Below are 24,878 nucleotides of genomic sequence, written 5' to 3'. Positions count from 1 at the left end.
GTAGGGGGGTTATATTCTTAAAAGTCCAGTTATGAACGACATAGATCAAAGATTTGTGGCTTTGTTTCAGTTTTTAAAAATGCACAGATCCCTATAACTACATCGCATCTTCATTTCGCATACAGTGCCTGTTTGCAAAACAAATGTACAATGCACCGCCGCTCTGTCAAAAATAGTTGAGGCACATATTTTTATTAATTGCTGGGGTGCTTTTAATGGCGTTTGGTGTAATTACAAGGAGAGTGGCTGCAGTCAGCTTGCCAGAGATCTCCACTCTACTGGGTGCACTTTTTTTTTTTTTTTTTTTGCATATATTTTCTAACGGTATCTATTTGCCCACCCCGACCCCCCGACCCTTTACTGCCTCTTCTGTTGTGCAGAGAACGAGTGAACAAGCGGAGGGTGAAGGACATAGTGAAGGAGTTCACACTACTCTCCAGAGGGCTCCATGGTACAGAGTATGCCGCTGAATACTGAAACTCTACCCTTGAACTCTCACCTAACCGTGACCTCTGCCCTCAGCGCAAAACAACCGGATGCCACAACAACACAGTGCTCACAAACCCCATCAGCGAAGATATCGTGAAATGATTGTAACGAAAAACCCGCCCCCGCCGCAGGACAAGACATGGAACCATTCCAGCACCGACCCGCCATCGGATTAATGGACAAACATTAAACCCCCGGTGGCTTTAGGGGAGGCTGTCCTCTCTGCTCTGATTCTTTTTTTCTGTTCTAAGATTGATGGTTTCTCTCTCCCTCCTCTCTCCTCTTGATTTCTTCAGAAGAGCTTCGAGCAGCGCTCCCAGCATGCTGCCTTCTATCTCTGTCTTGTTCTGCCTTTCTAGATCTTCCTGTGGTTCCTAGGTCGTCTCCTGGTGATTAGCATCCATATGAAATGATAGTGGTATCGTACGTAGCTACTTGACATTATTTTTCAAAATAAATCAGATTAATTATATAAATGTATATGTATACACATATAGAAGGATAGTGGTTGTCAGTCCTGCTGCTGCTAACGGGAAGAGAGAAGGACCAATGACAGGAGGGGATTCTGCAGGAAAAATGGCATTATACAATAATATTTACTTCTCATCATGCCCCTGTGATCTTTGCATTTGCCAAATTATCATGTTTTGTGATTTTCTTTTGTTATATATATATATATGCCTTTTTTTGGGGGTGGGGGGGGGGTTATGAGTGGAAAAGGAGTCACTTAACTGGACTAAAAACAGTTTGCTCTCTTGCCTAGCCCTCGATGTTCAGGGCTGTACCTCATGTACATACAGTCCCACCCAGTCAAACTGCAGTCTCCTCAGATCGGACAGTGGTTTTTATGCATCGGTCCCTTAGGTGAAGCAGGACTGCCTAGAATGAAGGCTAGAGAGAAGATAATGAATTAAAGTGAGAGAGAAAGAACGAAATGGAAGCTGAGAAGGGAACCGAGTATTTGGAGGGATGAATAATCCCGACGAAGGACTGCTTAGTCACTGTAATCGTGCAAAAATATTAATCGAGTTGTGCATATTAACAGTTATTGCCGAACACTTCTGTGTATTTGAGTGTGTGCGTGTGTTCATACCTGTATGTATGAGAGGTTATGTGTGTGCACAGATGTATCTTTTTTTCCCACTTGTTCAGTGCACTTATATTGGACCTACAGTACACATCCATAACTTCCTCCTATCTTTTAACCCTCGGAAACCTGAGCAAACTGGTTTTCTATCTTTCAAAAACATTGGAAGAAAGCAGTGAGCAACTGAACAATACATGGCCCAAAAAATAGCAAGAAATTCGTTTTTTTTTTTTTAAGTTACAAAAACTTACTGCAAAATAAGCAAAGAAAAGTAAAACAAAACCTAAAATAATGACCTGAAAAAAGTGTAGAAAATTAAAATATTTATGTAGGATTTTTTTTTTCTGTCACGTAATTTTAAAAATATAATTCTAATTATTATTAATGTAGTTTTCTGGACATTTTTCTTTAGTTTTTTGATAATTTTGTGATTATCGTCACCTTTTCAAAAACAAATTTTCTTCTAATTTTCAGGTCATGTTATAAAAAAAGTTACGAAAAAATTACTGGAAAAAAAAGGGGGAAAAAAGTAAAGTAAACCACAAAACCAAACAAGAAAGTGACCTGAAAAAGGTACAGAAAACTAAAATATGTGTAGAACATTTTTTTCCTGTTAAATAATTTGAAACATATAACTATAACAATTTTAAATACAGTTTCCTAGACTTTTTCTTATAATTTTGAAATATTTGTCATTCCTTTATAAAAAACTAATTTTCAGGTCATTTATTTTTTTTTTTTCCAGTTTGTGGGACATGTTGTAATGTTGGTAATTGCCTTTTTTAACTGTTTTTGAAAGAAATCAAAACATTTTGCTCATGTTTCAAAGGGTTAAACAAAGAGCTCGTTCATTTCTTCACACTCTCTTCTTAAAGACTGACCAGGCACGTCCAGCATTTCACCTCAGCAATCACACCCATCCGTCAAACCTCCTTATCACCTGGAATGACCAGCCGGTGATAATCATTGACCAGACTCATCTATATATCGATCTGTTATTGACACCAACTACCGCTCTTAACAAAAAAAAAAAGCTTCATCCATCCTGGTCACTGCCTTGGAGAGGACCACGAAGGATTAGAGAGTTCAGTAACGAAACATCTCTGAGAAAGTTATTCAGCATTCGCAGCGAGAATTAACACCGACATTCTGTGCTCATCCATTATGCCGGAGACATTTTTGTTGAAGTGATGCTGTAAAATACACTGAATCAGCAGGACCAGTTAATAACATTCAGCGTCGAAATGTACTTTGTGGTCTCTGATGAACTTTATCTCAGTCTAATCCTTCTGTCTTATCCGAGGTGCCTGCAGACATGTAGCATGTATGTGTTTTGTGGGGGGTGGTTTCGGGGGTTCAGGGGACGATATTCAGTGTGTGAGACGCTGCAGAAACGCGTGATTTAGGAGTCAACACTGATCCTCGGTCTGTTATTGTGGGAAAATAAAACGGTGTTTATCACAGTTTAAAGAAGGAGTGGTAGGTGGAGGAGGGGAAGGGGGGGGGTACGAAATGTACATTGTTTTTTTTGTACCTTGGCTTTAATTTATTAAATATATCTAAGACTGCGGCTCCTGACTCTTCACTGTGTGGGAGAAGTTTCACTCTGTTCTTTCAACGCTTCAATCAAAGTTGCGCTGTCTGCACATCCTGCAGATATCTTTCCAACATCCCTGAAAAACACCAGCAGGAGTGTTTTTTTTTAAAATATTATTTAACTTTTATTCAAGCAGAAAAACCCCAAGACAGACAGCAACATTGAACAAAAATACATAATCAACTATGCAACACAGATGCAACCAATTTAAGACACAAAGACAAAAAATAAAGTTACTAAAAAGACAAACTTTAAAAAAGCCTGATGGCAGCCTAAAGAAGAAGATGACGTATTTAAACCTTTGAACCCTTTGAAGCAAATAGGTTTGATTTCTTTCATGGGAAGAACAACATGAGCAACTTGGCAATGAACGTCCTACAAATGACAAGAAATAAATAGATTCTAAATCGAGGGACAAAAATCCAGAGAACTGTATTTCCAATTATCATAATTATATATTTCAAATTATTTTACAAAATTATTATAATTTCAAATTGTTTTTAAGATAACTTCCCTGTTGTTAATGTAAATTATTTTTTTGTTTGTTTTTAAATTTACCATTTGTTTTCTTGTGTTTGGGGGAGATTTTGCTCATTTTCAGGAAATTTTCTTGTATTTCTTTTACTGATTTCTTACATATCTCTGGGTCATATTTTCTTAAGTTGCTCATTGGCTACTTCCCATGATTTTTAAAAGAAATCAATTTTTCTCAGATCTTAAAGTTACAAAGTACAAGGTAGATTTATATTTTTTCCTGAAATACTGCTACATATTTTAATGTAATTTTTCTAAAAGTAGTTTTAAAAAATGACACTAATTGAAGAGTCATAAGAGTTTGATCTGTAACTCAATCACTGTAAACTCAGTGGAATTGCAGCTGCGCATGCGCACACGGTGTAGCAGCTCACACGTGGGTGCAGAGGTCCCTCCATCCATCCCGTCCTGTCAGTGTGCAGACCTCCACCACTGAACCACCTTCACTTCATTCAAAAACTGCAGAACTTTCTCCAGGACCTCAAGGCTGAAGGACATTTCAACTTTTCACCGTAAAAAAACTGCGGAAGCTGCTGCACGTAAGTTTAGCTAACTAGCTTTGTGCTAACTCCGGTAGCTTTTAGCCGCTTAGCTTCCACACAACAAAACACGGAAAACAGCCGCCAACTTTTGTAAACAGACAGGAAACTCCGGGCGCTGTGTCTCCTCTGTCTCATGTCACCAGACACATTAAGACATACTGTGTCCTCCGTGTTGTTACTGAAGGCGACAGACTGTTTGATACAGAGAGTCGCATCATAAACAGTGAAGAAGTGTGTGTGTGTGTGTGTGTGTGTGTGTGTGTGTGCGAGTGAGTGTGTGTGTGTGTATATATATGTGTATGTATGTATGTTAAAGGTGGCTGCACTAACAGAAAGCTCCTGACTGCAGAGTGTGACCTGCAACATGCACACAATCAGTGAGTTAATTATCAGCACGATGAGTGTGTGTGTGTGTCTGTGTGTGTGTGTCTGTGTGTGTGTGTGTGTGTGTGTGTGGTTATTTTGGATTATTTGTCCATAATATTGATAGTAATGAATACGTCATAACATCAGGACTGTTTAAAACACGTCTCATTTTTCCTATTTTTTTAAATGTACCTTTATTTATTTTTGTCATTTATACTCTTCATACATACTTACATACTTTTTCATACTTTTATTTATTTATTTTTTACCGGTTACCATTTACCTGATTTTTTTTTCATGTTCATTCTGTCGAGAAACAAACAAACTTTATATTGCATTTTTTTTCTGGCGGGCTGTTGTAAAAGCTGAGGTTTGATCAAAATATGGAGCTTTATTGTGAAAATAAATAATAATAATAGAAGTAGTGCGAACGCTATCTGTATTGATTTGAAGTGTTTTCCATTTTTTTCGGTCAAAAGTGTATAAACTGAGATTAACCTGATTTGCCATGAGACGCTTCCACATTTCTTAAACACACTTGTGCTCCAAACACGCTGCGATATTGGAGAGATCTCCTTATTTGGGATTCCTGTCCTCCTGCAGGCTTTAGTGTCTCGAGTGTCCTGCTGTGTGATTATTGGTTTGTTTTGACCTGAACTGAACTGCAGATTAAAGGTCCGCCTCGGTGAGAAGAGTCTCTGCGTTTCATTAATCACCAGCATTGACCTTTGACCTCTGATTTAGTGATCCTTCACCTCAGAGTATGCAGATGTTAGGAGTAAATCAATGCCGTCGCTTACAATTCATCACCTTTAACACATTCTCTGATTGATTTTTATTAACGGAGGTCTCGCTGTCTTTGAACTGGATTAACGTGTCCGTCTCTCCGTCAGTCATGGCTGTCGTCAGGTTCTACAGTAATGAAGCGGTGAACGGGCGAGCCTTACAGAGGGCGGCCAAGCTCTACCCGCAGCTGTCCGTCTCCTCTGAGCTGTGCTACAACGTGGAGCTGACAGGTGAGTGTGGAACAGCTCAGGATGAAGATAACTCAAGAGGTTTTGGACAAATAAATTCACCCGGAGAAACTGTCCACACACTCTCGGTCTTTTCCATTTGTCCATCTCATTTGTTTCCTCCTGCAGGCTGTGAGAGTCTCGCTGCCGAGCAGAGGGAGGTGCTCCTGTGGTTGTTTCGCCCGCCCCTGCAGGCCGAGCCGCTGTCCGAGACCCCAAACCTCTCCGAGGGCAACGGGGAGAAACTGGTGGAGATTGGACCCAGGTACGCTGCACTCGCACGGTCTGATAAATGACCTCTATTACACTCTCTCGCTCTGCTTTTGTCCTACGGTGGCCTTTATGTTCTTCATTAAATTGTTTTATAACTGATGAACTGAGCGGTGCACGAAAACATTCATACAGCAAATGCAGTTTTCACTGTGTTAAAAGGTATCTTGAGTATTTTTCAGTCTGGACCCTATTTTCCCGTGTTTTTGTGTCTAAGTGACTAATGGGAATGTGTTTTGAAATTGGTCCAGTATTAAACGAAACTGCAGGGACAAAACAGGCTGCAATGGTAACTCTTTTTTTTATTTTTATTCCAACTATGTAAACTCGCTGTGTGAAAGTACATACAAAAGTCAACGCAAAGACGCGGACAGACGCAAAGTCACACCAGGCAGAGCGATGGAAGCAAAAACGCTTATTTTGCATCTACGCGCTTCAGTTTAGGGTGTTAATGATTTAAAGAAGTTACTGTTTTTGTATCAGTGGCGCTGGGAGAACTTGACGTAAGCGAGATAAACATCAAATAGTAGAAGAAAATGTCTTCTGACTGTTATTATTTATGTTGTTTCTGTTTTTCTCTTCAGGCTGAACTTCTCCACCGCCTGGTCCACCAACGCCGTGTCCATCTGCCAGAGCGCCGGCCTCGCTAACGTCACCCGGGTCGAGCTGTCTCGCAGGTTTCTAATCAAGGTTTGCACACACAGATGAAAATCATTTTCTGGAGCGCTGATGCGGGATTATTTTTCACTTCATGTTCTTTGCTCCTGATGAGTTCTGTCTGTCTTCCCCTGCAGCCAAAGAGCGGCGGGAGCGTGACGGAGCTGAATGGAGACACGAAGAAGCTGATTGAGTGTCTGTACGACAGTATGACAGAATGCATCTATCAGCATCCCATCACCTCCTTCGCCGTGGAAACCAAACCGCAGCCGGTGTTCGAGGTGGACGTCGTGGGGAAGGGTCGGGCAGCTCTGGAGGCGGCAAACCACGATCTGGGTGAGACTTTCCCTTTACACTCTTTATCTTAATCCTCTCTTCATCTTTCTACTTCTGCTACTCGAGTATCTTTTTGTACTTTTACTGTAACCGCTCTCTCTTTTCTCTTCCCTCATGCATCTTTTCAGTCTTGCAGCTTTCAGTGAGTACACTGTGTCGTCTGGCGGAGGTAATAATGTCACATGATGCATGACATTATTACTTATCTGGTTGAAGTCACAGGACAGCAGTGGTGCCGCTGATTATCTCACACGTGCGTGCATGCTTTTAGCGTTTCTGTGTCTAATGTGATCTGGCAACAAGCCTCTATTTAATGGAAAGTCAGACGCTAAATAAGTTGTTTGACTGATTTTAAATCTGAAAACAGAGACAATATCAGCGTGTCTGCAGGTTCTTAAAAAGTCCTTAAAATGTCTTAGATTATTTTTTTAAGCACAACTTAATAACAGCCCACAAAAAACCCGACAAACATAATACAAATCTGCAGCTTTTAAGGTAATAATCCCACAAATGTAATACATTTCCAATAAACGTAGTATTTAATTTCCTGCAAATGTAATAGCTATTTCAATTGCAGGGATTTGTTATGTTTGTGGGAAGGAGAAAATCTTCAGCTTTTAAAAATTGTAAGAACTTACTGTAATAAGTAAGAAAAAATGCCTTTTTTTCAAAAATCTGGTTAAATTTGGTTAAAAATGATCTTGAAAAGGTCTTTAAAACATTAAATGTAAATGTCTGATGCCTGCAGACACCCCAAACAAGTATAAAAACTAAATCTACTTGTTAGTTGCAATTTTGAATGATATAGTGACTTTTGGGTTAATGTTGCAACTTTAAACTCTACTTAACAAAATTAGGGCTTTCTCCCTAAATTGATTGGTCAATTTGTAAATTGTTAGAAAATGGTAAAAAAAAATTAACTAAAAAAGACCATTGAACTTTCTCAAAGGCCAGAGTGACGTCTTCACAAAGATGTTAAGTTTAATACAACATAAGATAATAAGAAGCAGCAAATCCTCACAAATACAAGTTACTTTTTAGTGTTTGTGTCAGATTTAAGATTGAATGTCTTTTAATCCACATATCAGCTAATCAGTTAATCAGCTAATCATCTCAGCTCTGAAACAAACTGTCACTGAGTGTGTGCTGACGGAGGTGGTGCAAAACGAATTAAAAAGTAATTAAAAAAACAGCACGAGACTAATGATTGCTGTACAAAACATAAAAAACAAAGAGAATATTAATATACGATCATAAGCAGTTGCCGGTTACTTTAAGTTTTTAATGACAGCGGCTGGTTATTCAGGTTTCACACTGGCCATCGCCACAGGACGTGGTGTGTGTGTGCTTATGTTCGCGCTCTGCTGCTTCACTGCTGCCCGGCTTCATAAATATTCACAAGCTGCTCGAATAGATGAGAATAATTTCAGTACGTACTTTGTAGGCGCTGCCATACTCAAGCGGTGAATTGAGGAGATAATTAAAAAAAGGCCTATCTGGAATTTCATGACACTACAGCCGCTTAATCCCCCATAAGGATGGATTTCACTCGCTTTTTGCTTTAATACAAGGGACACAAATTCTTATAGGTGACATGACATCATCTAAAAACAGTGTTGATTAAATAATCATTTGTAATAAAAGTCCTTAAAATTGTGTTTAAATTATGGAATTTAAGTGTACATGTCGAGGTGTATGATACCTTCAAATGGGATGTATTCCAGATCGAAATAAAAATTCAATTCAAATTTAGGCAAAACACATTTTTTTACTAAAGGTCATTATCAAATGTTTTTTTTTCTTTCAGTTCACATAGAAATTTCATTAAGTTCTTTTTTGTTTATTTTCAGGTAATTTTCTTGTAACTTTTCACTATTTACTCTAAATTTTTGGGTCATTTTTTGTTAAATTGCTCATTTCTTTCTTCCCATGGTTTTGAAAGAAATCAAACCCATTTGCTCAGGTTTCAAAGGTTTGAAAAGGAAGGATTTTGTCCTCGAATGAGAAGGTCTATCTCAAAAGGATCCTTTCCAAAGTGTTGTCAGACATTTGATAACAAAAACACAAAAACAAACCCTTTTAACGGACGTAAACTGAGTCCCCATATGGGTTACATTCTGCCTGTTTTGTGGCTCTTCGCTGTAGCTTGCTTGGTCAATACTGGACAAATTTTAAAAAATGTTTCCATTAATCACACACATACACAAAAGTTGGAAAATAATGAAGTTACCGCTTAAATACAGAGTTTACTGTGTGTGTGGTGGTTGATTGATTAATTTTGCCTGTTTTAAATGAGTGCAAACTACGTTAGTGGTCGATGTCTGCAGTGCTGTTAACAATAACACGTTAGAAAAGAGAAAAAAAGGTACAAGGAAGAAGATCTAATGCGTGTTGTAATGCAGGTCTGGCCTTTGACTCCTGGGATCTGGACTACTACACCTCGATGTTCCAGAGGATTAACAGGAACCCCACCAGCGTGGAGTGTTTCGACCTGGCCCAGTCCAACAGGTGGGGTCTGTCTGCAGCGAGCGGATCAGCAGGGCCGCTCTGTGTTGTGCGTGATGCTCGGCTCTGTAGTTTTCTTCTTGTGTTTAATGTGTTTTTTTTTTTTTGCACCCCGGTGTCGCAGCGAGCACAGTCGTCACTGGTTCTTCAGGGGGCGGATGGAGATCGACGGGCAGGAGCAGAAGGAGACGCTCTTCAGTCTCATAATGGACACCCAGCGGCACAGCAACCAGAACAACGTCATCAAGTTCTGCGACAACAGCAGGTCGGAGCAAAGTGTTTCTTTGTGTGTGTGTGTGTGTGTGTGTTTGTTTCTGTTCACGCTGACTCAATGTGAAATGTGTGTGTGTGTGCAGTGGTATAAGAGGGATGGAGCTGGAGTGTGTTTACCCAAAAGATCCATCCCAAGCCAGCGCGTATGAGACACGGCGTTCACTGAGACACGTCATCTTCACAGCAGAGACGCACAACTTCCCGACAGGTCAGGACACACAACATCCTGTTAACCTGAAACAAAAAGCAGGAGTGCAGGAGTTTAAGAAAATTTTGAAACCTTGATACAAATTGGTTTGATTTCTTTAGAAAACATGGAAAAGTCAGTAAGCAAATTGGTAATGAATGTTTCACAAATCAATTCAAGACATTAACAGATGTAGAAAATTATTTTTAATAAAGCAAGTAAAAATGTCTAGGAAAAAAATAGCTAGGGGAAAAAACTTGCAAAGATTTAAAATTAATAATGATTATAATTGCAAATTTAAATTATAATATTTTATAACTGTTTTTTTCCAAGTCATTTCCATGTTTTTATAATTATTTTATTTTCTATTAGTTATATTTAAATTTTTTATTTATTTAGGTAATTGTATTGCACTTTTTTTAAGTGCTTTTCTTTTCTTTCTTTCTTTCTTTTTTTTTTTTTTTTTTTTTTTAACATTTTTCAGTTTTCCATTTCAGTTTTGTCGCTCATTGCCGTCCTATGTTTTTGAAAGAAATCAAGACAGTTTTGCTCAGGTTTCAAAGGGTTAAATCCTAAATATCAAAGCTTGTTTGAATTATTTTGGGTGGCCCTGAAAAGTCTGCAAGCAGTTTGGAAGATTTAAGACTGGATCTGTAAACCTCTCATATAATCACAAAACATCAGTACCGACAATATCCCAGACTGCAATTCTCCAGTTGTCTGCAGGGGTGAATCCGGGATAAATCGTCCGAAAAGTGCCACTTTTCCACGTGTTGTCTTCCACATCACCTTTAACAATCCCATCTGACCTGCAGGTGTGGCGCCGTTCAGCGGAGCCACCACGGGGACAGGAGGTCGGATCAGAGACGTCCAGAGTGCTGGACAGGGGGGCCACGTCATCGCCGGCACTGCAGGATACTGCTTCGGCAACCTGCACATACCAGGTCTGCAAAACGGCGCTCTTCCCTTTCTTCAGTTAAACGTGTGTTTTTTAATCAATAATGTCTTCTGTCACTGTCCGTCGCTCCAGGTTACGTCCTCCCCTGGGAGTCTGAAGGAGAAGGCTGGGAGTATCCGTCCAGCTTTGCTCCTCCGCTGCAGGTTGCGATTGAGGCCAGTGATGGAGCCTCAGACTACGGAAACAAATTTGGAGAACCTGTCCTGTCAGGTACGAAGCCCTACTAAAGCATGTCTGGATTAACTCTCACAGTAAAATATTTCTATATTATCTCTTTATTTTTCTGCCACTTATTTCTCCCAATTAATTATTTAGTTAATAAGCTGTTAAAAAATTAGCTAAATGAAAAAAACTTTTGCTTGATGGAAGCCTTGCACTTAATTATTCTTGTAATCTGGCAGCAGCTGTGCTGTCTGTGCTCTTTTCTTTTTGTTTGTTTTGTTTCTTCTTTTTTGTTTGTTTGTGCATGTAAAAAAATAATAATATAAGAAAAAACATTGTGCTAAAATGTCATTTAGAATGTCTTCAAGTTCACAGAGGTGTCAAACAGTCCAAAACCTAAAAATATTACATTTAATTTCACGTGACAAAGAAATTCTTCACATTCTCGAAGCAGAAATTGTATAACCTAATAGTTTCTGATTTAATTTCTATCAACCAGCTAATAGATTAATTGACTAACTGTTGCAGCTGCGCTTACATATAGAGTATATTCATTATTTATTAATCACTTAATTTAATTTTTTGAATTCAGGTCAATCATGTATTGTAAAACGTTTTCTGAATAGCATCAGATGTCTTTTTTTGGATATAACCTGCGTCATGTTTATCTGTTCTTTAGTCACCAAAAAACACAAATTATTATGTCACAGAGAATGGCAAACACATTTCAGCACCTGTGAACCTGAAACCAGCAAACGTGGTGATTTCTGTTTGAAAAATGACTGAAACAATTGATGATTTTTCTCTAACACATTTCCCGTCAGTCTGCAGATTTATTGATTGACATTTCAATCTTCGAGCACTTTTTGTGAAATTAGTTCTGATTCCCCCCCTCTAGGTTTCGCTCGTTCTTTCGGCATGCGGCTGCCTAACGGCGAGCGGCGGGAATGGATTAAGCCAATCATGTTCAGCGGTGGTCTCGGCTCTATTGAAGACACACATGTGAAGAAAGAAGAGGCAGAGACCGGTAATGTTTCAGCTCAGTGTGTGTGTGGAGAGTGTTTAATCGATGCAGAGGCTATATTTACACACACATCCATTAGTGACTCACGGCGTCCCTCTGCTCCTCTGCTGCACTTGTCGATCAGGAATGGAAGTGGTGAAGATCGGAGGGCCGGTGTACAGAATCGGCGTGGGAGGAGGAGCGGCCTCTTCTGTACAAGTACGAGCGGTACAGTTCATCCCGCAGCAGTGACCTCGCCTGATGGTTATTTAAAAACACTTTGGCCTTTCAGGTCCAGGGGGACAACTCGAGCGACAGGGACATGGGTGCGGTGCAGAGAGGCGACGCTGAGATGGAGCAGAAGATGAATCGGGCTCTCAGGGCGTGTCTGGAGAGAAGCAGCGGGAACCCAATCTGCAGTATACATGATCAGGGGGCGGGAGGAAACGGTGGGAAACATGAGCTGTTTTTCTTGTTTGTTTGTTGTTTTCAGGATTTATGTAAGGCTGAGATGATGAGACAAAATTAACATTTTGAATCATATTATCATCTCCAGGTAATGTGCTTAAAGAGCTCAGTGAGCCAGCAGGAGCCGTAATCTACTGCAGCAGATTCAAGGTAATCAGCGCATGAACACGGCTACAAGCACACTCTTTATTTTTTTTTTTTAATTTTTAATAGTTTTTTTTTTTTAACAATAGAACATTCCCTGATAATAGGACCCCTTAAAAATAATAATAGTTTGAAAAAATAAACAGACAAAAAATAAAACAAAAAAGTAAGCTATATTTAAGTATAAAGTCCATTTAGTTTAATTAAATAAATACTAAAACAGAATTTATAGAGAGGGGAGTTATTAACAGCAGAGCAGGTTCGGCCACAGTGGACACCAACAATGACATTTTGAATGATAGGGCTGTCAAATAATACATTTTTTATTCCCAGTGAATTGCGTTGTTTCTATAGTTAATTGTGATTAATCCCATTTTTTAATCGCATGTTTTCAATGCTACTATTTTGCATTGCATAACAGTTTTTATGTTCATTTTTACAAGGTAAAGCAATTCTTGATGAGGAAACATAAGACAGCAAAAAAAACGTATGGGATAAACATAAATTGGGAATGTCTGTGAAGAGGAGACTCATCAATACCCACGCCAGATATGATGTAACTTGAGAGCTAACTGTGTAAAAACGTCCATTTTCACTTGTAGGCTCGCTGTCATTTATTCCTTTGCATAAACCCTTTTTAGTCTCTAATCCTTTAAATTTTAATCCTTTTTGTTTTCTCGCCGTCTTTGTTTTACAGAAAGGTGACCCCACGCTGAGTGTGCTGGAGCTGTGGGGAGCAGAGTATCAGGAGAGCAACGCCCTGCTGCTCCGTCCGTCAGACAGGAGCTTCCTGGAGAGGGTGTGTCGGAGGGAGAAGTGTCCCGTCGACTTTGTGGGAAACATCACCGGAGACGGAAAGGCACGTTTCACCCTGGATCAAACCGATAAGTGTTGCACTAATCAATCCACTTTAGTGAGCAGCTGTTGTCGGCAGGTCAAACTGCTGAACCACCTCAAGTTTCACCCAACAATGGAAACTTTTACTTCACTGTTTCTGTTACACACAGATTACAAAACTAACAATTACAAAAATGTAGAATGAACATCTGTGGTCAACAAGCGATTCTGCTCCTCTGCTCTTTGTCATTATATGTAGAGCGTCTCTGTCTGCTTGTGTGTCTGCTCGTCTCTGTTTAGGCGTAAGTGACAAATATGTGGGGAAAAAAGCGCCTAATTAAAAAACACGATCACAAACAGATGTGATATTGCGCCATTTCTAAATTAAAATAAAAAAGAAAAAAGGCCAGATAGACCCGGCATGTCCAAAGTCCAGTCTGGGAGCCAGTTGTATTGTTCCAGTACCAGTATTACGTACTATATAGTATGCCAGAAAAAGATTTGTCCCAATACGTCAGATGCAGTTTGCCAAAAATACAATGATGTTCTACTTCATCTGGTCAAATTTTGCAGCATCCTTTTCTGGCTCTTCTTACCCACAATCCTCTGTGCAGAGGAGGCTACGTCACTATCGACTGAGTCGCAAACAGATGACAGCTGATTGACAGCTGACAGAAGCTGCAGTGATGGATGACGAGGAGTCGATAGTAATATGCATGTATTGATTTTTTCCTTCAAGTCATATTTATTGGCCCTTTTGTTCATTTGGTATAAACAGAACAAACATTCACAAACCTCATCCATCCAGTCCCACAAAACAAAACAAACAAAAACAAAATCTTTCTCAGTAATAGGAAAAACTCTGACAAATTATTAAAAATAATAATAATAATAATTGTATTGTATATGTTTATTGAACAAAACAGTAATAGAGAAATGCATATTTAGGTAAATTTTTTGTAATATAAAATCTTTAATCCACAATGTATGTACTTCTAACTTCAGGGTTAAATTACATATGTTACAGCGTAACAACAGCAGAGCTCTCTGTGTTTTCTTTGATCACCATGGTAACAGATATATGAGCAAGAAGGTCAGAGTTCAGGGTGCAGTGTTATTATGCAGAAGTACGTCCTGTTTGTGTGCAAACTGCATGCAGCAGTGCATACTTAATGAGGGCAGCCAGAGTACGCACTAAAAGTAAAAAGAGTTTGTATTTGTGGCCCACCACACAGTGTTGGTTAATCATGCAAAACCACTTGGCATTTTTTCCATTCACCTCACGATGGCAGGACAAACATACAGTTTGTTCATCAACGGTGTTTACCCAACAGCTGACAAATCAACAGTGAGGGCAGCTTCTGTCGGGAGCGCTTCAAAGTTAAATGCTTTTGCACCGAAAGATGAAACAGTCGCATTTTGTCTCATTTGTATGCAAGGAGCAGCTGCCCCCCGGTATTTTCACATTATCTAATCTGGCCCCCATTCAAAAAAGTTTGGACACCCCTGAAATAGATGGAAACTAGAGGCACTGCAGCGATAGTTTGTGAGAAAGCTGACGGAGCTCAATGGCCGGCCTCCGGGCTTCAGGGCACTTCTGTTTCCTTTCTGAAGTCGGCAGCTCACTGGCAACAACATTTTCCTCAGAGAATTTCCATCAATAAAGCACCAAACAACTGTTAGGGACCTCATACTGTAGTATTTGCTTTAGCTCCTCACATACCATTTCCCAAAATACAATTATTTTCTGACATTTCCAAAAAAACATGAGAATGGTCTCTGCATCAAATAACCATTTCTGACGACTGTGCTGCTGCTTACTCTTCAGTTCTGGTGTAAGAAGGAAAACAAATCTGATTCTTCCATTAAAAAAATTCCCTGCAGGTTTGCAAATCAGTGTATGAACGGTGTATCTTCCACATACAACCTTGGACTGAAATTTCAGCACAGATGGTTTTAAATTGAATCTGTACTCCGCAGAGCAGATGACATTTGGTTAATACCCTTAAAAGTACCAAGTTTGACACCCAGTGCTAATCAAGATCAGCATTGTTTATTTCGATTGTGTCTCCCTCAGATTGTGCTGGTGGATGACGAGGGAGACGGTGGCGATGAAGCCGACAGACGGCGTCATCCTGTCGACCTGCAGCTGGAGTGGGTTCTGGGCAAAATGCCACAGAAGGTGTTTAAGATGGAGCGTCTGGCTCCGACCCGTCAGCCTCTGGCTCTCCCTGCAGGACTGACAGTCAAAGATGCGCTGGACAGAGTTTTACGTTTGCCTTCTGTAGCGTCCAAACGCTACCTGACCAACAAGGTGTGTTTTCATCCTCTCTGTCTTTAGATGTGCTTTTGTGCAGACGTTTTGCGACTCCCCCTGTCTTCACTCCCTCCCCTTCTCAGGTGGACCGGTCTGTGACTGGGTTGGTTGCCCAGCAACAGTGCGTCGGCCCTCTTCACACCCCATTGGCCGACGTGGCTGTTGTCGCTCTGTCACCGTTCAGCCTCGAAGGAGCAGCCACTGCCATCGGAGAGCAGCCAGTGAAAGGCCTGGTCTGTCCTGCAGCCGGAGCTCGCATGGCTGTCGGAGAGGCTCTGACCAATCTGGTGTTTGCCAGAGTCACGGCTCTGAAGGTGAGCCGGGCGGGGAGAGCGAGGGAAACCAAATTAAAATACTGCACATGATCGGCCGTTTCTGGTGCACACTTTTGTCAAGTGTAAACAAAATATCTGAGTTGATTAAATCTTCCTCAGGTTAGAACTGGTTCAAGCTGGTTTATTTTCCTTTAAAATAAAAACTGATGAATGTGTGTTTCAGGATGTGAAGTGTAGCGGTAACTGGATGTGGGCTGCTAAGCTGCCCGGTGAGGGAGCCTGTCTGTGGGAGGCCTGCAACGCCATGTGTGAGGTCATGGGCCAGCTGGGAGTGGCCATCGATGGGGGCAAAGACTCTCTGAGTATGGCCGCCAGAGTCGGCAAAGAGACGGTCAAAGCTCCAGGTGCTCCCACATTGCGTGTGTCTGTCATTTTAAGTGTGTGTGCGTGTGTTAATATGTCTTTCTTTACCTCGGCGTTCCTTCTGTTTCAGGTGCTCTGGTTATTTCGGCATATGCAGTTTGTCCTGACATCACAGCCACTGTGACGCCCGACCTCGAGGATCCAGATGGAAAAGGTGATTCACACTAAAGGAGCAAACGCACTGAAATTGATAATTGACGCACCGTCTTTGATGTGTATCAGTTGATGCTCCGGTGACACACTGCAGAGTCAGATATCGAACGCAAACAACCACAAGAAGGCGAGGCAGCTTTATTTTTACATCGTATTTGATACAACAGGGCAATTCAAAGTGCTTTACAGAGCATAAAATATAAAAAAAACATATAATAACATAATAAAGGATACAGATTTACAATAAAAGAGTAAAGAAATAAGATATGAAAGGTAAAATATATTACTTAATTATTTAAAACGAACTTTAAAAATAAAAATATCAAAAGTGCAAACTAGATGCAAAGATAAAAAGATTATTTAAAATGATATAAAATCCAGTTTAAAAGTAAATCTGCAGTTATCGGATAGAGTAGGCAGTGTAAAAAAGGTTTTTAGCTTTGACTTAAAAATAGTCAGTCGGGGCTTGTCAAACATCCTCTGGAAGCAGCAGTGTTTTAGGAAAAGGTCACTGCATTGGCAAAAATCTTGTATATTACAGACACCCATTCATTCTCTGTACATTTGTATTTGAGTAATATATGAAATTCTTAATGCTGATAGGAATTTGACTCCAGCTCGCACATAAGTAAATAAACTCTATGATGCAGTCTTGGTCAGACTTGTTAGAAATGAATAAAAAATGACGCTTCTGTTGTCGGGTCCACCTTTGTTGCTCTAAAATAGAAACAAGGTCAGTTTGGTAAAACTTAAAACACTTCTGGAGCGTGTTCGGCCTTTTAAAAGATGGTGCACTTCAAAATGTGCATGTCAGATGCTCTCAGTGCGTTTGTGTCTTCAGCCTCAAACTAATTTTAGATTGCTTTTAATCAGTGAAAAGTATACCGTATGTCGGATTGACTTGCATTCATTGTTTTGAAAACTTTTATTCCCAGTTGCAGAAGTATGAGTTCTGAATTTCGTATGTCCTCATCTCACCCAGACTGCTCACATCTCTCTGCAACAACCACGCACACACATTGCACACACGCTCCCCCTCGCAGTAACAGACTCTGACCTTTTGTCCTCTGTCTGCAGGCGTGTTGTTGTGGGTTCCTCTCAGTCCGGGCCGTCATCGTCTGGGAGGCTCTGCCTTGGCTCAGTGCTACAGCCAGCTGGGAGACTGCTCTCCTGACCTGGAGCAGCCACAACTATTGACTGCCTGCTTCAACACCACACAGACGCTCACACACGGTCAGCATGCACTCGCAGGCAAAGAGCTACCTGCCACAGAGGAAGGAAAAAGTTTAGCATTGTTCATTGTGATGCACTCTGTGAGCAAACTTTCCTGTAGCTTCATTTTCATACTTTCTTCCCTCAGCAGATTTGCATTGTGACACACAGCCACCTGGTGGTTCAACTGTGTAGTTTTAGTTCATCAAAAGCAGCAGGACCTGCTGGCTCTTATCGTTTCTGTCACATTTTATCACCCGCTGAGTAATGAGGAGCTAAATTTAAAACGGCACAGCAACCTATTAAAGTTTTATTTCTTGTCAGTTTTTGTTTTTGTTTAACCAAAAAAAACTCTTGAGATTAAAAAGCTCTTTTTCAAGAGACAGGCCGCAACAAAAGTTACTGAAAAGATGGAACAAAAATGGAACAAAAACAAAAGATTCATCAATATAAAACACGAAAAAAGCACAAAGTTACCACAAGGAAGCACAAAGGTTCCCTCGTACTTTTCACAGATTTCTTACTAACTTCTAGGTCATTTCTTATTTGGTTGCTTATTTCATTCTTCCTATGTTCCAGTTTGCCCAGGTTTCAAAGGATAAATAAATAATTTTTATTTTATTTCCCATCTTTGCTGAGCAGCAGTTTTTTGTGGAAAAAGAAAATAAAAGCTAGTTTCACATAGATGCCTGTCCCAAATACAAGCCTGTCGAGTTCAATACTTAAATTATAGCCCGGGCTATTAATTGAAATTTTATGGTAACGCTATATTTTGCCAAACTCTATACAAACCTTAGGTATATATCATAACAACATGTTCGATGAACAGAGCATAGCCATTTTTTAATTTTTTTGCTTTATGAAGACACATAAATATCAATTAATCAAATTTTATTTATATAACACCTTTCAAACATAAAATGCAATTCAAAGTGCTTTACAGTTTGAATGAAGAAACAACAAACAAGAACAAAAAATGGATCTTAAAAAATGGACTGTAAATAAAACATTAAAAATGACAATAAAAAAAGATAATAAAGAAATAAAAAAAACATAAAATAGTAGTAGTAAGACTACATAAAAGCCAGACTTATATGCTGTATAAAGGCCAAGAATGACTTTTTAAATAAGAGAATGTCAATGAAAAAGTCTGGAAATGAGGATTAAACATTTCTGTTGTTTCAGATCGTCTGCTGAGTGCAGGACATGACGTCAGCGACGGAGGCCTCATTTCCTGTTTGCTAGAAATGGCGTTTGCAGGAAACCGTGGGATGGATGTGGAGCTGACGTCACAGGGAGCTGGAGGTCAGTGAGCCGACGTGTTTGACACAAACAGGATATAAACTGTGTGGTTTTAATCATAAACTGTGTAAAAGTGGACGTAGCCAGCGTGATGTTTTGTATGTGGTTTTTTGAACCCACATTTTGTTTGTTGAAAGTGCTTTAAGAGCTTTTGCTTCGTCATCTTGGTGCCAGCTGCAGAGTCACCTTAAACTAGACTCTTTTATCAGCCCGGGAGATTTTAAACTCAGGATTAATGACTTTTTCAACACTGAATGTACGTCTCGTCTCTGAAAGGCTGCTAATTGGCTGTCTCTAAGTTTTTGCTTGCTGCTTGAGTGTGAATTTTATTGCTGTTGTGTTTTTAGTCTCTTTGTTCTTTTATGTGAAGTTCATCACACTGCTGTCTTGGCCAAGTCTCCCATGAAAAAGAGATTCTGAATCTCAGTGGGACTATTCTTAGTTACATGAAGGTGAAATGAAATAAGAAATAAATGAATAAAACTCTGAACTCTTGCCGTGTTTACGCTGCGTCTCTGTCTGCAGTCATGGAGCTGCTGTTCAGCGAGGAGCTGGGTTTGGTTCTGGAGGTTTCACAGCTCGACGTAGAAAAAGTGTGTCAGAGATACAGCGACGCAGGCGTGCAGTGTCATTGTGTCGGCAAAACCTGCGGCTTCGGACCAGACGCTGTGGTGAGACATTAATCTCTGCTTGAATCTCAAAGGAAAATAAAAAAGATGACCGGATGCTCTGTAGCCTGAAATCAAACATGGAAACCAGGAACCAACAGGATAAACAGGGAAAAAATCGGAGGAAAATGAGGAGGAATTGCATAAAAAAAGTCTTTATTATAGTGACTGAATCATTAAAAAAGCCAACATGGTTCGACCACTACGGGTCTCCATCAAGGCTTTTTTCTTTTTTAATGATTTAGCCACGACAATAAAGGCTTTTTAATAATTCCTCCTCGGTTTTTTCATGTTTTCCACACTTTTGGAGCACCTGGATTTCCCTCCTGTGTATCTCAAAGGGATTTATCTAATCTGTAATGACCGTTGTTCTCCCTCACTCGTCTTTCAGGTCAGCGTTCGTGTGGACGGACAGGAAGTGCTGAGAGAGCCGCTGCCGAGCCTCAGAGCATTATGGGAGGACACCAGTTTCCAGCTGGAGCGCCTCCAGGCCAACGAGATCTGTGTTAAACAGGAAGAAGAGGGGCTAGCCAAGAGGACACAACCCCACTTCAAACTGACCTTTGACCCCTCTGAAATGCCGACTATCAGCCAGCTCAGTAAGAACAAACAGGATTGGTGTCATTTACAATCGTTTAGTGTTTTCTGAGGCAGAGTCCTGCATGAAATATGCAGCGAGGTATCTGTGAAAAGGTGATTTTTTTTCTGGTATTTTGTCTTCATTTTATTTATGGGTTTGGTTCTGAGTTTAACAAAGAACATGCAGGTTGGATTTGATGATAGATAAATTAAAATAAGATAAAAAATAATTTTAATGTAATAAACATTTTAAAACTCTCTTAATTCAGATGTTTTTGCGGGTCCGTGAAGACCGCACAGGCAGACTCAGCATGACTTCTGTTTTTCCTCAGCAGCAGTTTAAGTTTGGATCAAAGACAGCATAATTACTTTGTCGATCTGGTCTGAGCTGATCGGGTCGATTAATGAGAGGAGAAGCAGCCTCAGAGAGTGGAAGCAAACTGTAGATCCAGCACAATGAACTGTGAAGTTTCACTTTCTCTGCGCCTGATGGCCTACTGCTCCGTCTGTGCCAAGCGTACGCTCTGTGTGCAGGGTGCAAAAAATCAAAAAATAACCAAGCAACATATATATATACATATATATATATATTCCAGTAGCAGTCCAAGTGAACAGTCCAGCTCCAAAAATATATAAAATCTATACGTGGCTGCAGATGTTGCAGTATTCCACATTAGGCGGATTTCCATTGCAGATTTGTGCAAAAACTTAAGTGATATTTTTGAAATATCGATAAATGTCTGGTCCACTACAATAATGATTTTGTCTATAAAATGTAAGAAATAACTTACATATATGGCTGTCACAATTACCCAGAATACACACCAGTTGAATTTGGGCTGGCCAACATTAAAAAGTATTCAGTGCAGTGATATTTAAATCATTGTAGTAGTTAAAACCACGTATATATTTGTATAATCATCGTTGTTTCAGGTGCAGGGCAGCCTCGTGTAGCTGTGGTCAGAGAAGAGGGCAGTAACGGAGACCGAGAGATGTCTGTTTCTCTTTATATGGCCGGCTTTGAGGTAACTAAAGTGTTCGTAACTGAGTACAAACTGACCTAAGCTGTGTAGCTGGTGTCCGTCACTCGTGTCTGTTTCTCTGTGCAGGTGTGGGATGTCAACATGCAGGACCTGTGCTCCGGCTCTCTAACTCTGGAGTCGTTCAAAGCGGTCGTGTTTGTTGGTGGATTCAGCTACGCGGATGTTCTTGGATCAGCTAAAGGCAAATAAACACCCACACACGCGCTCACAGGTCGCGTCGATATGCAAGTTTGTGTAACACCATTCATCCTTCGTAACAGGTTGGGCTGCTACTGTTGCATATAACCCGAAGGCCAAGGCTGAGTTTGATCGCTTCCGGCGGCGAGACGACACGCTGAGTCTGGGCGTGTGTAACGGCTGCCAGCTGCTCGCCCTGCTGGGCTGGGTGGGAGAGGGCGAGGATGGAGCAGGTATGAGGAAAAGCCTATGGTCGTAATAACAGGAAAAACAGTACTATAGTCGTAACTGATGCGATGCCACACGATATGTGGAGAAATGAACAAAATCACCAGAGATGAGACCTTTGGCAGAGGTCAGTTTGAAGTTCTTCCCTTTATTTTCCCCTCAGAGAGTGAAGTAGTGCTGACCCATAATAAGTCTGGCAGGTTTGAGTCTCGGTTCGTCAGCGTTGGGATCCAGAAGTCCCCGTCCATCTGGCTCAGAGGCATGGAGGGCTCGGCTCTGGGAGTCTGGGTTGCACACGGAGAAGGTACAGTACTGTAAGGTCGAGTTTGAAACATTGGTGCTTGCACTCCTTTGCGTATGATATATTCATCGATCTTTTATAAACTGGACATGAAGAGTAAAAGAGGAGAGTGAAAAGGCAAACAAAATAAAACAACATAAAATGTCCCCAAGCCCCCCACCCCACCCCACCCACACACACACACCCACCTGAATGTAAACAAATAGCAAAGTTACAGAGGGGATGTGTTGCCACAGCAAAAGTACAGAGACAGGTTATCCAGGCTTATGGAACCATGATAATATAGAAAAATGACAGTGTAGGTCTGATATGAACCAAGTAAAGCTTCTGGACTTTATGGAAATCGTGCAGTGAGGAGTGAAGCACACAGGTGATCTATTCATTAGAGATACACTCCTTTTTAAGAAGATGTCACGACTTCATTGTCAGAACATCCTTGATCTAAAAAAAAAAAAAATCATTTTGTTGACAATGTTCACGTCAGTCTTCACCATTTGCATGAGCTTAGACTAAAAACTAAAATTTTATTAAACATGTTTGATTTTGTCCAACATCAAAACAAGAAAAAAACAACTCGGGCTGAGTTTTATCACCACTTTACACCAAATAATCGAGATAACGGGAGCGCACGCCGACTGAGGTAAAATCCTCATGACTTCGTGCCAACACTGGAAATTTGTGCCAGTGCAATCATTTAAAAATGGTGTAAGGCCGGCGTTAGTTGAGCACAAAAGGTTACTCAGTGTGAAACTTTTGAACTTGTGCAACGCTTCCTCGTTCTGCTGACTCATGAGTCACAGGTCAGAGTGTCCTGTAATCAACAGCTGTGTTTGATATTGATTTTCCCCACAACATTTTTTTCTGCTCAGGTCTGGTGCAATTTCGTAGCTCTCTGGCTCAGGACCAGATCATTTCTGGTGGGCTCGCCCCCGTTCGTTACCTTGACGACAGCGGTCACCCCACTGAAGACTACCCTCTGAACCCGAACGGCTCCCCGCAGGGCATAGCGGGGCTCTGCTCCAGGGACGGGAGACACCTGGCCATGATGCCGCACCCGGAGCGCTGCACCCTGGGCTGGCAGTGGCCCTGGGCTCCGAGGGACTTCAGACCGTCTCTCACACCGTCACCATGGTTACGTATGTTTAAGAACGCAGCCGCCTGGTGCAGCAACACAGAGTGATAGTACTCTGTTTACATTTCTGGAACTGTCAGAGTAGTATTATTGTCTTTTTGGGGTCAACTGAAACTGTTTACAATACCCAGTCATGTAATACACATTTTTACTACCTGTGGTACTTTTTGTTGGCTTTATTTCTGATGCCTGCTGTAATACTTTATGATTTTGATATTGTGAATTATTGTTGTACCAGTCTGGTCTGCTGATTATATCACTGTTTCTCAGACAAAATTTTAGAAATAAAATTTGCTAATAAATACATAATGTAACAGCAGAAGTATGTGTTATGGGTCATATGAAAAAAAGAAATGCTGCATACGTTAATAAATATTCTTTATTTACACAAAAATGTCAATTCATACAATATTAATTATTTACAAAGATGTCAATATTACAGTGACATGACAGCTGGTCTTGGCCTTGCCGAAACAAAGTGGCAAAATTGGAAATAAATATCGATCCATGGACTTTTTTGCCTTGGTTAAAACAATATGGATTATAATTATAATAAAAAGGTATGAAATTGCAGTTTAACCTGAAGATCTAATATGGATTAAACGGCTCTTAACCTCAGGAGTTTTAAATGTCTCAGGATTTAGTGACATCCAGTGGTGAGTTTGCATTGGTGAGATTGCAACCAACTGAAACTTCTCCGATGCCCCAAATGCATCGAAGAACGATGATGGCCGACGCCAAAACACAAATGGACCTGTATAGCGTTAGTGTTTGGTTTGTCCATTCTAGGCTACCATAGAAACATGGCTAACTTCGTGAGAGAGGACCCGATCTGTCTGTAGATTTAAACGGCTCATTGTTAGGGCTCAGTTATGCTCAGTGTGAGAGTCCAAGACGGACAGAGCCTTCTGTCCTTGTGTTCATTTTGTCCATTTTTCTGCATGATTTCTGAAAGCTTACAGATATTTTAATTTTTAAATTAAAAAAAAAACCAACAGCAGTACCAATTGAGTTCATGAAGACAGTGTAGCATAGTTCAAGCGAGATAAGAGGAGGAGAACACAACACAATGTAGATTATGGTGGAACAAAACAGACTAATAACATATAATTTTACAAAGTGATATCTGTGACAAGACTTCCTCATCCTCATGTTGGGATTTATATAATGGCTGCACAACTTCCACCCTCTACAGTACTGCCTCAGTTTAAAGGTGCATTATTAGGGCTGTTTCCTCCATCGCCTCCTTTGTTGTGAAACTTGACTTCTGTCCTCTGGTGCCATCTATTGGCTATATCTCTGCCAACATACAGGAAGCATGGAAGTATGAGGGCAGTGATATGTACGTTTGAAACAGACGTATCTGTTTTTGTACCTAAAGGGATTATAAATAAACCTTAATGTATTGGAAACAAAATTATTCTTATTTTCAGGTAATTAATCACAACTGAAAACATAGTTGTGGATTTATATTCCATTTCTGCAAGCACATTCCCCTAAATTGTACACACTGGACCTCTAAGGAATACGAATTTGTAACCTCAGCTTAACCAGCACAATGCATGGCATTATATTTTAGATACCTCTCTTGCGTAGGCTCTGTAAACACTTGACCAACAGGCCTGAAGTCCTCAGTCTGA

General features: G+C 40.4%; 2 protein-coding genes across 3 annotated transcripts in view; both read left to right on the top strand.

Moving 5' to 3' along the window:
• LOC121939649 (importin-13-like) overlaps positions 1-1,764 on the top strand; it is a 38,067-nt gene extending 36,303 nt beyond the window's left edge. For both annotated transcript variants that reach the window (XM_042482652.1, XM_042482647.1), the window contains exon 23: positions 381-1,764. In XM_042482652.1, coding sequence (XP_042338586.1) covers positions 381-477 — 97 coding nt within the window. In that variant the 3' untranslated portion in view covers positions 478-1,764. The remainder of the gene's footprint in view (positions 1-380) is intronic.
• A 2,321-nt stretch (positions 1,765-4,085) lies between these two features.
• pfas (phosphoribosylformylglycinamidine synthase) lies at positions 4,086-23,563 on the top strand. The gene is made up of 28 exons (XM_042484136.1): positions 4,086-4,246; positions 5,509-5,631; positions 5,758-5,893; positions 6,483-6,588; positions 6,693-6,891; positions 9,294-9,399; positions 9,521-9,661; positions 9,753-9,877; positions 10,672-10,800; positions 10,887-11,024; positions 11,875-12,003; positions 12,125-12,198; positions 12,272-12,428; positions 12,536-12,597; positions 13,289-13,450; positions 15,506-15,742; positions 15,829-16,059; positions 16,244-16,424; positions 16,514-16,597; positions 17,674-17,829; positions 18,994-19,113; positions 19,636-19,781; positions 20,170-20,377; positions 21,291-21,382; positions 21,467-21,581; positions 21,661-21,810; positions 21,969-22,109; positions 22,976-23,563. Exons 2-28 carry the CDS (start codon positions 5,511-5,513, stop codon positions 23,284-23,286), a joined length of 3,957 nt encoding a protein of 1,318 aa, XP_042340070.1. The 5' UTR covers positions 4,086-4,246; positions 5,509-5,510; the 3' UTR covers positions 23,287-23,563.
• Positions 23,564-24,878: the final 1,315 nt, after the last annotated feature.

This window comes from Plectropomus leopardus, chromosome 3 (assembly GCF_008729295.1).
Source record: "Plectropomus leopardus isolate mb chromosome 3, YSFRI_Pleo_2.0, whole genome shotgun sequence".
Taxonomy (NCBI): Eukaryota; Metazoa; Chordata; class Actinopteri; order Perciformes; family Serranidae; genus Plectropomus; species Plectropomus leopardus.
The sequence above is the reverse complement of the archived record's forward strand: the minus strand, read 5'-3'. Positions and strand labels throughout refer to the sequence as shown.